At 35.4% G+C, this 12994-nt stretch overlaps 1 protein-coding gene across 1 annotated transcript in view; it reads left to right on the forward strand.

Moving 5' to 3' along the window:
* Window positions 1-12994, forward strand: part of LOC123539628 (mitogen-activated protein kinase kinase kinase 11-like) — a 48629-nt gene that overhangs the window by 23478 nt on the left and 12157 nt on the right. The window contains exons 2-3 of the mRNA XM_045324307.2: window positions 10262-10442; window positions 11309-11457. Of these exons, the coding sequence (XP_045180242.2) occupies window positions 10262-10442; window positions 11309-11457 (330 nt within the window). The remainder of the gene's footprint in view (window positions 1-10261; window positions 10443-11308; window positions 11458-12994) is intronic.

Consider the following 12994-nt stretch of genomic DNA (forward strand, 5'->3'; position numbering starts at 1 on the left):
GTGATTTCTTGGGGCTTTTGCTCTGTCTATCTACATGTAGTTAGATTGCTGTGTGTCTGTACTGGTAGAGGTGAATTTGCCACTGAGTGGCAAAGTACCTTTGAATGTGTTTGTCTTGAAAATGGCTCTGTATAATTCTGCTATGATATACATGTACATATAATTTATAAAAACAGTGTCATTAGCAGCTAAATCATTTTAGGACATTTTATGTACAAAGTTAAACCATATTACTTTCAGGAAAAAAAAGTGTTGAAAGTTAACAGTTTGTTAGTACTTCTATAACATAAATAAAGCTTAGCTCAGTAGAGAGAGCGCAGATCTACAGATCGCGGGGTCGTGAGTTCGATCCCCGGGCGGGGCGTATAATTATGTTCTCTGTGAAGATTTCATAGAAAACATAGTGTCTGAAATCATTCATCCTCTACCTCAGATTCATGTGGGGAAATTGACAGTTACTTGCGGAGAACAAGTTTGTACAGGTACAGAATCCAGGAACACTGGTTAGGTTAACTGCCCGCTGTTACATAACTGAAATACTGTTGAAAAACGGCGCTAAACCCAAAACAAACAAACAAATGTATAAATAAAGCAAAAGAAAAGCACATTTTACAGTATCAAAATATGATTATGTTGTAATAGATAAGCTACTTTATTAAAGGTATTAAAAATGTGAAGTGCTGGTTCTTTGGTTAAGCACTTCTTTCATAATTTATACATCTGCTTGGTATTAAAAAATGAACAGTAGTATTTCTGTTTCAAAATTTATTCAAATAAATAGCTATTTATAAACATCGTAAACAACAATATAATGAGAGACTTGTTGTATATAACATTTGTATGCAGTTAACATTTTACAACTTTTTTTTTTAGTGTGCCAAACCACAAGATCTACAGTTCCATATTTGTGCGTTATCTCATTCAGTAATACCAATGACCCGATTCTTTTAAAACCATGATCGGATGTGGTTTTGCTTTTGGGTGTGACAGGGTATTCTTCACGTTGTATCTACCCGTAATCTGATTCAAATGAGATTATCTTTTGTCAATATTGGACACCGTGAAATTTGCTTACCTCAATACAATTTCGACAAGTGTTTTTTCTTCATTTGTAGCGTATATTGACATTTGATATTAGTTATTACGTTAAGGCCAACAAAGGTTACTGCTAAAAGAAAAAACTCGATACACAAATAAACAACTCTTTGAAAGAGATAGTCAAGTTTCTATTTAAGGCAACTTGCAAGGAAATTTGATACTCCATATAGGCTTAATTTGTTTACATGACATCTTTTACAGCCATGATATAATAGTATTAATTTTTTTATACAATATGATAATTGAAAGATGATAGGATCTTCATGAAACTTCTCCTGATTTATGTAATAGCAAGGAGTGTAGGAAATTCCCTTTAAATTTTATGTTTAATATATTAGAAGTCAAGGACACTGTTTAAATATTAATATTGTTGTTTTCCAGAATGTGTTTTAAATGTTTTGTAGAATTTAACGATCTGTAATAGCACAAATAACACAAATTCTGTTACAAGGCCAGATACAAAATGTAGAATTCCATTAAAGTAAAACATTTTATTGTGTGATTTGGGTTTTTATGCCCCCGAAGGGAGGCATATTAGTTTTCAACTGTCCGTTCATTAGTTCGTTCGTTCACAAGTTCACAACGTTAACTTTTTGCATGAAGGCACTTTACTCGCGAACCACTGCACCCAGGACCTTCAAACTTCACATGCTGATAGTACTTATTGAGTACACGACCCCTACTGACTTTGGGGTCACCAGGTCAAGGTCAAAGGTCAAGGCGCTGCGTCACCATTAGTGACAGCTCTTGTTTTTTGTTGGATTTAGAGTGAACACCAACACAACTTTGATTATTGTGCTTTTTCCAGATTTTCATAGTGGATGAAGACCACAGAATGTCCCTCTGAAGCTAGGTTTCACCTTGTAGAACCATTCCGTAAGCCAGCTGGACAGCTTCCTCACATGAAAAATTCTACAACTGAAACTTATAATGCCCCCCTTCGAAGAGGGAGGGGTATATTGTTTTGCAGATGTCTTCTGGTTGGTCGCTGTATGTCGGTCGGTATGTAGACCAATCGGTTTCCAGATGATAACTCAAGAATACTTGGGCCTAGGATCATGAAAGTTGAAAGGGAGGTTGGTCATGACCAGCAGATGACCCCTATTGATTTTGAGGTCAGTAGGTTAAAGGTCAAGATCACAGTGACGGGGAACAATTAAACTGTTTCCGGATGATAACTCAAGAACGCTTGTGCCTAGGATTATGAAAGTTGATAGAAAGGTTGGTCATGACCAGCAGATGACTCCTAATGATTTTGAAATTAGTAGGTCAAAGGTCAAGGTCACAGTGACCTGAAACATTTAAATGGTTTGCGGATGATAACTCAAGAACGCTTGAGTCTAGGATCATGAAAGTTGATAGGGAGGCAGATGACCCCTATTAACTTTTAGGGCAGTAGGTCAAAGGTCAAGGTCACAGTGACCCGGAACAGTTAAAACGGTTTCCGGATGATCATTCAAGAACGCTTGGGCCTAGGATCATGAAACTTAATTGGGAGGTTTATCGTGACCGGCAGATGACCGCTATTGATTTTGAGGTCAGTAGGTCAAAGGTCAAGGTCACAGTGACCGGAACAGTTAAACCGTTTTCGGACAATAACTTGAGAACGCTTGAGCCTAGGATCACGAAACTTGATAGGGAGGTTAATCATGACCAGCAGATGACCCCTATTGATTTTGAGGTCAGTAGGTCAAAGGTCAAGGTCACAGTGACCTAGAAAAATTAAACCATTTCTGGACGATAACTTGAGAACGCTTTGGTCTAGGATCACGAAACTTAATAGGGAGGTTGATCATGACCAGCAGATGACCCCTATTGATTTTGAGGTCAGTAGGTCAAAGGTTAAGGTAACATTAAAGCAGAACAGTAGAAATTGATCATGAAAAGGGCGCTATATAAATCTGGTATAATAATAATAATAATAATAATAATAATAACTTTTGAATTTTATAATTATTGATTTGAGGTTATTACGTTAAATGTGCAGTGCACAGTGACCAAATAATTTCTGTTCCTTGTGCAGTTACAGAATACATCAAGGGGGGCATTTCTTGTTCTACAAGCTCTTGTTTATAAGGACTCTTTGGTATTTTAAACTGCAGGATATCTAAAGAATATCTGACTCTGTGCTGAAATTGTTGTGAGTTCAGATCCAACAGAATTTGAAAGTGTTTCAACATTCCCTGATTTAAATTCTGGAAGGCAGGCATTTAGCTTAGTTGTTAAAAGAGTTTCAAGAAAATTTCTAAAAATCTACCGAAAAGAAAAAGTAACAGTGATCACTTGAGGGCACAAGAGGATGAGAAAAACCCTACAGTTATCTAGGGTTTCAAATGATTGAAACATAAAAAATATTAGGAAAAGCACTGAGAACTACATAGCTCAAGCACTCAAGTCATCGATGCTTGAATGAGCCGGGTTTCACTGTATGCCTTACCCTGCTGAATTGCTATAATGAACTTGTCCATCTATCAGTTTGGACAGTACCATTAACTGTTAAAAGGGGTGCTTACCAAAAATTTACTGACTATATGGCGAACAGGGCAGATCTTGATCAGACTGCATGGCTGTGCAGGCTGATCATGATCTACACTGGTCATAAAGGAAGAATCAATTGTGTCCATCATGATATAAGGGTTAAACTCTTACAAGGAAGCAGCAACTGCAGTGTTCTGCTGTATTTGTTTTGTGAAATGCTGTGAAATCTTTGATATTATCAAATTGATGGAAGAGTAGGAAATCACTTGACATTTATGATACAAATTAAGAATAATTACTCTGTACTGTACTCATGATTTTTGCCTATATATAGTTGGATACAAGTATTTTAAGATGTGACGTCATGAAATGATAGATGGGGAGCTTGATACAAAATTAATGTATTATGGTAAATTTACTGTTAACATAGTTAGGCAAGATTTAACAGCCCATAGATGATAGTTAGGCAAGTATTAAACAAATGTGCAATTCCATGCCCTAATGGGTATGTTGTATCTTGGCGGGCAAAGGCTAGAAGGGCTTTTTTTTCTATCTATACCCGGCGTCATTTACAGGCATCTTCCCCCTCAGGAAATTTCTTTCAGAATTATATAGTTTTCCCATAAAAATTGACTTTACATCAGTATATTTTTTCACCTTCACCAAAATACATAGTTATTTTTTCCCCAAGTAACAGATTAAAATCGAGGGCTGAGCTATATAAATAAAGAGCAAGATACAATAGTTTCGAGATCAGCCCTCAAGATGCAGGCCCCTTCCCTCCTGTAATAGTGACAAAAAAATCATGGTTGCCTTTGGACTTTGAATTCTTCATTTTAAAGTTTTCACAGGTATATAATTAAAAAGGAATTGTAATTGTTTGAATTTAATTAAAAAATTTGTCAATTGGCACGTCTGCAAAATCCAAGAAAATTTGTCCCCAATGAAGATAAATGATTTCTCTAGTATTTGGTTTGCATGTTCTTATTTAAATACTTAAGGATTGGCACCTTAAATATATAATAATACTTTATAATACTAATTAAATGCCTTGGTTGTGTAAAAAGTCAGAAGTTACTAGCAGACAGAGTGGTGTTGCTGACTACTTTGAAATGACGTGGGAGTTATTAATAGATCAAAAAGATAGACTGATCCTCTTACTAAAAGCTGCACTGATACCCGATGATACTTTGGGACTGGTTTTTTCTCTGCTGGGCTATGGTTTTGTGGACCAAATCTTTTTAATTCAGTAGCCGGAAATTAATAAAGTGTTATGTTTTTAGCTTCTGTGATATTGATTTAATACTGTGTAAATAAGTATTTAATGAAATTGTGGTTGACAATTAATTTTTTGATTGACTATTTTGGACTTGCATAGTTTTTATGCCCCCGCCATAAAATGGGCGGTGGAGGCATATAGTGTTAACCCTGTCCTTGTGTGTGTTCGGGAAAGGGTGATGTTCGTGTCCGGTCCATAACTATGACATGCATGGTCCGATTTCAAAATAATTTGACACAAATAATAAGCATGGATAGATGATTTGTCTTTCGCAACAACCAGGCTCCTAGCTCAGAGATCAAGGTCACAGTCCTTGGTTGAACTTAGCCAATTTTCACTACATAATTATATACTGATAATGTGGTCTTCGTGTCCGGTCCGTCACTTTGACATGCATGGTCCGATTTCAAAATAATTTGACTCAAATTTAGGTCTAAGGTAAAGGTTGCACTTAGAGGCCAAAGGTCACATACAAGAATGACTTTGTCTTGAGCATTTTTTCTTCATGCATAAAGGGATTTTGATGTAAGTTGGTTCAGTTGTATACCCTCATGAGACAGAATGTCATGCGCAAGAACCAGGTTCCTAGTTTAGTATTACTTCCCTTAGTTGTTACTATAAATAGCTTATTAACCAGGTTTTCAACGAAAACCTGAGTTATTAGATTGGGGTAGATGTCGGTAGGGCGGGCGGGTGGGCGGCGTCGGCGTCAAACTGGTGTTTCCGGTCAATAACTTTTGTTTTGGTAAAGATATTTGAATAAAATTTGGTTTGTATGTAGCTTATATCAAGACAAAGGCTGGGATTGACTTTGGGGTTTCTGGGGTCAAGGTCAAGGTCACTGTTACTTAAAATAGAAAAAGGGTTTCCGGTCAATAACTTTTGTTTCGGTAAAGATATTTGAAAAAAACTTGGTATGTATGTAGCCTATATCAAGACAAAGGCTGGGATTGATTTTAGGGTTCTGGGGTCAAGGTCAAGGTCACTGTTACTTAAAATAGAAAAAAGGTTTCCGGTCAATAACTTAACTTAGGAATGAGCTATCATGATGAAACTTGGTGTATAGAAAACTTATATAAAGTTGTAGCTTGGGATTGATTTTGGGGTTTCTGGGATCAAGGTCAAGGTCATTGTTACTAAAAATAGGGTTAGGGTTAGGGTTAGCATATCTTCTACATGCATGGAGAGATTTTGATGAAAGTTGGCACAATTGTTCACCATCATGAGACGGAGTGTCATGCGCAAGAACCAGGTCCCTAGGTCTAAGGTCAAGGTCACACTTAGAGGTCAAAGGATACAAGAATGAAAACTTTGTCCGGAGCATATCTTCTTCATGCATAGAGGGATTTTGATGTAACTTGGCACAATTGTACACCATCATGAGACGAAGTGTCTTACGCAGTTCCCTTCTTTAGAATTACTTCCCTTTGTTGTTACTATAAATAGCTTATATTGTAACTTTTTCATTACTAGACGTAGGGAAAAATCTAGACCAGTTTTCTGTAGTACAACATGCATGTTACATCCAATTTTGAGGTGTATTTTGACCAATCTCTACCTGGTAAGGATTTCTGTGTGGACTTACAATTTTTTTTGTATTTTTTTTTTATTTTAAGATTAACTTCCCTTAGCTGTTACTATAAATAACTTATATTGCAACTTTTTTTATAATTGACCGTAGGGAAAAACCAAGACCACTTTTCTGTGGTACAACATAGTTGTTACTTTCTAATTTTAGGTGTATTTTAAGGTATCTCTACCTGGTAAGGAGTTTTTTTGTGGACTTAGAAAAACAAAAAAATTACAATGATTACTAAACAACCATAAAATTAAAATTACATCTGCAAATACAGGTGCTAGAGTAAAGAAATTTGCTGTGACGGGCGTATATTGTGACATTCTGGCACTCTTGTTTATTCTTATGAAAAGTGTTGAAAACCTGGTTTTGTGGCATTGCCGCGTTTCTTGTATTGTAACTTTTTATTACTGGTCGTAGGGAAAAAATAAGACCATTTTTCTGTAGTACAACATGCGTGTTACATCCAATTTTGAGAAGTATTTTAACCTATCTCTACCTGGTAAGGATTAGGAATTTTTTTTTTTTTTTTTTTTAAGATTAACTTCCCTTAGTTGTTACTATAAATAATTTATGCCTGTGACCTTTCTCATGTTGCGGGGGCATCCGTGTCTTGTGACACATTTCTATTTTTTTTTTTTTTTTTTTTTTAGTTAAGAATTTTTAAAATGTTTATCAAAATCACCATGAAGATTTTGTTGCTTCCGTTATTTCGTTCCCTAAGTACATTTTGTAGGAGTTGAGAAACTCAGATTAGGTTAAACTGACCTCCGAATTGTTGAAACACTGTCTTAAAACACTGTTAAGCCTACATTCAAACATACACACAAGCAATATGTATTAATCAGCCAGACAACATTTACTTGTACTTAATTGGTATAAGAATTGTACTTTTATTGGGAAAAATAATTAGCGAACTTAGAGCTGTCAAAGAATATTTGAAAATGCATATGTTGCATATAGGGTATTAAACATGCAAGTTGTGATTGAATATCATTTCTCTGCAATATAAGACTGTTCTACCGTCTCTTCATTTCACAAACAGAAGACCACCCACACTTGGTATTCAATTTGTACAAACCACAGATACACAACAGAGTTTCTACTGCATTCATTTCATAATCACTTGTACCGCTAATAAAACAGATCACCTACATAAAACATAACATAAACATCTTGTACCCCCATGTCAGACAGATAATGTTTGGTTCATATATTCTGTAACTGGGCTTTTTGTCATTTTGTAAACCAGATATTACCAATGCACAGAACCTCATCTGTATGGATGTAAAAGAACAGTCGTAATATTTACTTAGTTTTATGAATTAGGCTTAAATTTGTTGTCCAAAGGTCACTTCGATTGGCGGTTTTATTAAAATTTTTACTTTGTGCAATGAAATATTGAAGTTATTAACTTCGTTAAATTTTGTTGTAGGTTCCTTATAAATTTACTTATTGTTGAGCCCGCTTGCGGAAGCGAAGACATAGTTGTCCAAATGGCTGTTCGGTGTATGTGCGTGTGTGCATCCGTCCGTCCGTCCGGATTTGTTTGTCCGGACCATAACTTTGACATGCATGGAGCAATCTCGTTTATATTTGGCATGAATGTTAACCTCAGTGAGACGGAGTGTCATGTACAAACCGCAGGTTCCTGTCTCAAAGGTCAAGGTCACACTTGGAGGTCAAAGGTTAAATTCAATAATGACTTTGTCCGGAGCATTTCTTCTTCATGCATGGAGGGATTTTGATGTTACTTGGCACAAGTGTTCACAACCATGTGACAGAGTGTCTTGCGCAAGAACCAGGACACTAGGTCTAAGGTCAAGGTCACACTTAGAGGTCAAAGGTCAGATATAAGAATGACTTTGTCAGGAGCATTTCTTTTTCATGCATGGAGTGATTTTGATGTAACTTGACACAATTGTTCACCATCATGAGACAGAGTGTCATGTGCAAGAACCTAGAATTACTTCCCTTTGTTGTTACTATGAATAGCTCATATTGTAACTTTTTTATTACTGGTCTTAGGGAAAAATCAAGACCACTTTTCTACAGCACAATATGCATGTTACATCCAATTTTGAGGTGTATTTTGACCTATCTCTACTGGTTAGGATTTTTGTGTGGACTTAGATTTTTTTAAAGATTTATTCTCTTTGTTGTTACTATAAATACCTTATATTGTAACTTTTTGCAATCATTTTTCATTTGGCATAAATGTTTGCCTCAATGAGACGGGGTGTCATGTGCAACTCCTAGTCCTTTTGACAGCTGGCGAGCTCGACATGTTGCCTGTGGGCATCTAGTATGAATTAGGTGTTGTCAAAAGGTCACTTTGATTTGCTATTTTTTATGTTGAAAATTTTACTAGTTCTGTGCAATGAAACATTGAACTTTGGCTCATTTGATGTAGATTCCTTATAAAAACTTTCAGAGTACTTGTGTTAAATTTTAACATAAAAACAGCTATGGCCATTGGATGAAAATGATTCAAGATACCGTATCCATTTCAAGAAGTTCCTTCTTTCCGCTTTAAGAAACCTTTAGAATGTTGAATATCTTATATTTTGTTGTAGAAAAAATGGGAAGAAATTAATAAAAGTCCTGTAATAGAAACTACGGGTCTGACAGTAGTTGTTTGTTTTGTTTTTTCTTATATATGCAAGAGGATAGTGATAATGAACTGTTTGTTCTTTTCTTTCTTATTTAAATGTCAGCATTCATTGTAAAGCAATGTTGAGTAATGAAACTATTCCTGTTACATTGTGTTGCTTGCTGGTTTTTAGGTCAAAAAGTATTTAAGCCACATGCACTTGATAAATATTTTTTTATGACATTAGAAAGATTCATATTTCATACTTGTATTGGTACAAGGAATTTTGTTACATAATTCAGTACAGTGTCAAAATATTTCCTTCTCTACTTTCAACATTGGTTTGCCATTCTCGATCGGTTTCTGCACATTTTCGTTTGAATTTAGATATGCATTTCTATAAAAACATAAATATAGCTTTGCACTTAAATGTTCAGTTGCATGCAGCAAGTTACTGTTTCTTTGATTTTCTGGGGATTCTCATTGCTGTTGTGGTTTTAAAGCCTGTCCATGTACTTGGAAACATTTTCCACTTGATTGCCTGGAAGTGTCTTCATAGAGTCAGATGTAATATGTTATTTTGGCAGTGTTTGCCAAAATTTTATTCATTGTTTTAAAACTCCCGCAGCATGTTAGAATCTGCCTCATTTAGCAAGATTTAAATGTAATAGATACTTCCCAATTTTAACATTATTCCTGGAAAAAACTGGCAGCCATTGTTGATGTCAACTTCTTATTAATAGAAATAGTTAACAAAATCATCAAAAAAAAGTAAATAGTTAATCTTTACCCTGCTAAATTTCTAAAATGGACTGGTCCATCATTCAATTTTGGCAATATCATTTATTATTTGAAGGGGTGTTCAATGAAAATTTACTGACTGAATAGCGAACAGTGCAGGCTGATCTTTGTCTGCACTGGTTGCAAAGGCAGAATTACTTGCAGCCAGCAGGTTAAAGGTTAAGGACGCTTGTCATAATCTTTCACATATGTAAAGATTACATATGTAGCAACAGTACAGTACAAGAAAAGATTTTTATAAGTAAACAAAATTTCACAGTGCTGTGAGAAATACTTGTCTATTCTGTGGCAGATTTTATGTACAAAGAAGTGGCTAGGGGAGATAATTTGTTTTATGTGAAAAGTATCTATGATTATTAACATAATTAATAATGATATAGTGGAATTATAGCTGTAAAGTAAATAGTTAAACTGCATTTACTTCTATTTATTTCAGTATTGATACGGGAGGCAATAGTAAACAATGATCTGTACAACAAAACAATGAAGATCACCGATTTTGGGTTGGCTCGGGAAATGTACCGGACCACCAGAATGAGTGCAGCGGGGACCTATGCTTGGATGGCACCAGAAGTCATAAAAAACAACACTTTTTCAAGACACAGTGATGTGTGGAGGTAAGGAAAATGTAACAGTTATGGAAGTTCCAGTTACATACTGCACTTAGAAATTTGCATCTAGTATACATTAAGTTGCAGGGATTTTTAAGGCTGATTTTGAGGCCGAATATGGGCCCCATCCCAGTTGCAAAAATTTGCTTTTTTTGAATATTTTCCCAATTTTTAGGTTTAAATTTCCCAAAATTTTACTGACTGTATAGTGTCTGAGAGTTTCTCACTGAAAAAATATCAGAAAATTTAGTAGACACTTTCAAAAGACAAAAAAAAAAAACAAAAAAAAAACAATAGACTTGTTTTATGATATCAAACAATAACAATGCTGAAATAAAGGTAGTATGATGATAAAACTCATTTTTTGAATTTCCCAATTTTCAGGGCTGCGCGCCTTTTTTCCCAACTGAGTGGGCCCCAGGCCCCAGTTTTGAAACAGTAAAAAAATCCCTGAGTTGATGTATATGATTAAGGCAGCGTAATATGTTTTATCAGTCTATCATATCTAGAATGCTGGAAAATCAGGAGGAGCTTCTCGCTGTTTTCACAAAGCAGGAGAGACTTGAGTAGATGAGGGAAACCTTGTCTCCACCTTTGTTTGATGTAGAGAGGTTGTTACTAGTAGTTGTTTGCTGTGTAGGATTTTTTTGGGGTGGGGTGGCTTAACAGACAATACAGTAAATAAATAAAACAAAATAATAAAAGACAGAGTCTTAAAATGAAAACAAAAAAACCCCATTTACTATGTACTTTATATCCGTTTTATGTCAACCTGAGATTGGCTCTGATTTTGAAATGAAAACTACTCCTTTTTTCTCTTGAGTTAGCAGTGTCTTTTTCAAGATGTAATCTTACCTCTTCGTTGTTTACAGTTATGGTGTTGTACTGTGGGAGTTGTTGACAGGCGAGACTCCATACAAGGGTATTGATGCTCTTGGAGTTGCATATGGTGTTGCTGTAAACAAGCTCACGCTACCCATTCCTTCAACGTGTCCCGAACTCTTCTCGAAAATTATGTCAGGTAAGTTTGTTTTGGTGTAAGTTTTTCATGAACCATACAAACAAAACCCAGAGCACGAACTGGCCGTTTCAAGTAATTTATTGGATAAATATTGCCTCCCAACTTTTAACACATTTAAAATTTTCTCCATTAGATGTGTGTCTGCTTTGATTTCTTGAAAGGCTAAGCTACCAGTGTCTATGTCGGACTAGTAATCCCTTCAAGTTAATGACAACAGACCAGAGGTTATTGTAACCAGTTACTGTAATCAGTTGTAATTGATTACATAAATTGTGTTTAATCAGTCCCAGGTCAGAGTGACGTCACTCCTAGCATGTATAAAAAGAAGCATAATTTGCACCCTTAGTGCATCAAGGTGCTATGTGCAGTTTTGGTCGATTTTGACTTTTTGTCATAGAATGCTTAAATTTTGTATTTTCTTGTCAAAAAATTTGTCACTATATCCCTGCTCTTAATAAAAGCTTTACAGGACGTCAGTGAAGTAGAGTTTTAAGGGGTCTCAATGTAAGTGTAAATGTAAAATGATTAATTCATCAAAGTGGTATCTGCATAAATGTCTAATTTATGCATAAAAATGCTATGTGCATAATGTTCGTGCATCAAAGAGCTGTTTTGGCACATCATCTTAGTACAATGTTTAAACATGATACGGACACACATATTTCAACTGCAGCAAGGTGCTTTTTGACATAAGGGGCCAACTGATAACCATTTTAATATTCTTACTAAATAATTTACATAATTGTAGATATAATAAAAAGATATATACCACACTGAAGTAAATAGATTGTAAACTGTATTACAATGTCTGTTTGGTCTCAAACCTTTTAATAATTTTCTAAAATGATGAAAAATGCTTATAGCACCTTTAATAACGCACAAAGGTGCCAAATTGTTGAATTAGAATTTGAAACAATGATATATCAGCTCAGAGCTGCATCTGTGCATAAAATGTATGGTCTGTTGTGATGGTTTATTGATTGATGAATAATTAATAAGTTTATTGAAATATAAGATATTGATATAGGAATATTTACATCTGATATTCTGACAGTGACCAAGCAGATAGGAGTGTTTCATTGCTTGTTTTATGTTTGTGAATAAGGCTGGTTTGTTCTCTTCAAAGAGCAAAACTGCTCAAATGAACAGAATTTTTGTACCCCCCGACAACAAAGTTGTAAGGGGGGGTATACTGGTTTCAGGTTGTCTGTCTGTCCGTCTGTCTGTCTGTCCGTCTGGTCGTCTGTCCGTAGACGCAATCTTGTGCGCACCATCTCTCCTTATCCCCTTGACAGAATTTAATGAAACTTCACACAAGTGATCAGTACCAACAGTAGTTGTGCATGAAGCATGTTAGGTTCTTTTAGAAAAAAAATTTGCAGAGTTATGGGACTTTGTTTTTTTGTTACTATACTATATACATAGACACAATCTTGTGCGCACCATCTCTCCTCATTCCCTGGACACAATTTAATGAAACTTCACACAAGTGATCAGTACCAACAGTAGTTGTGCATGGGGCATGTGAGGTTCTTTT

This window comes from Mercenaria mercenaria, chromosome 1 (assembly GCF_021730395.1).
Source record: "Mercenaria mercenaria strain notata chromosome 1, MADL_Memer_1, whole genome shotgun sequence".
Lineage (NCBI taxonomy): Eukaryota > Metazoa > Mollusca > Bivalvia > Venerida > Veneridae > Mercenaria > Mercenaria mercenaria.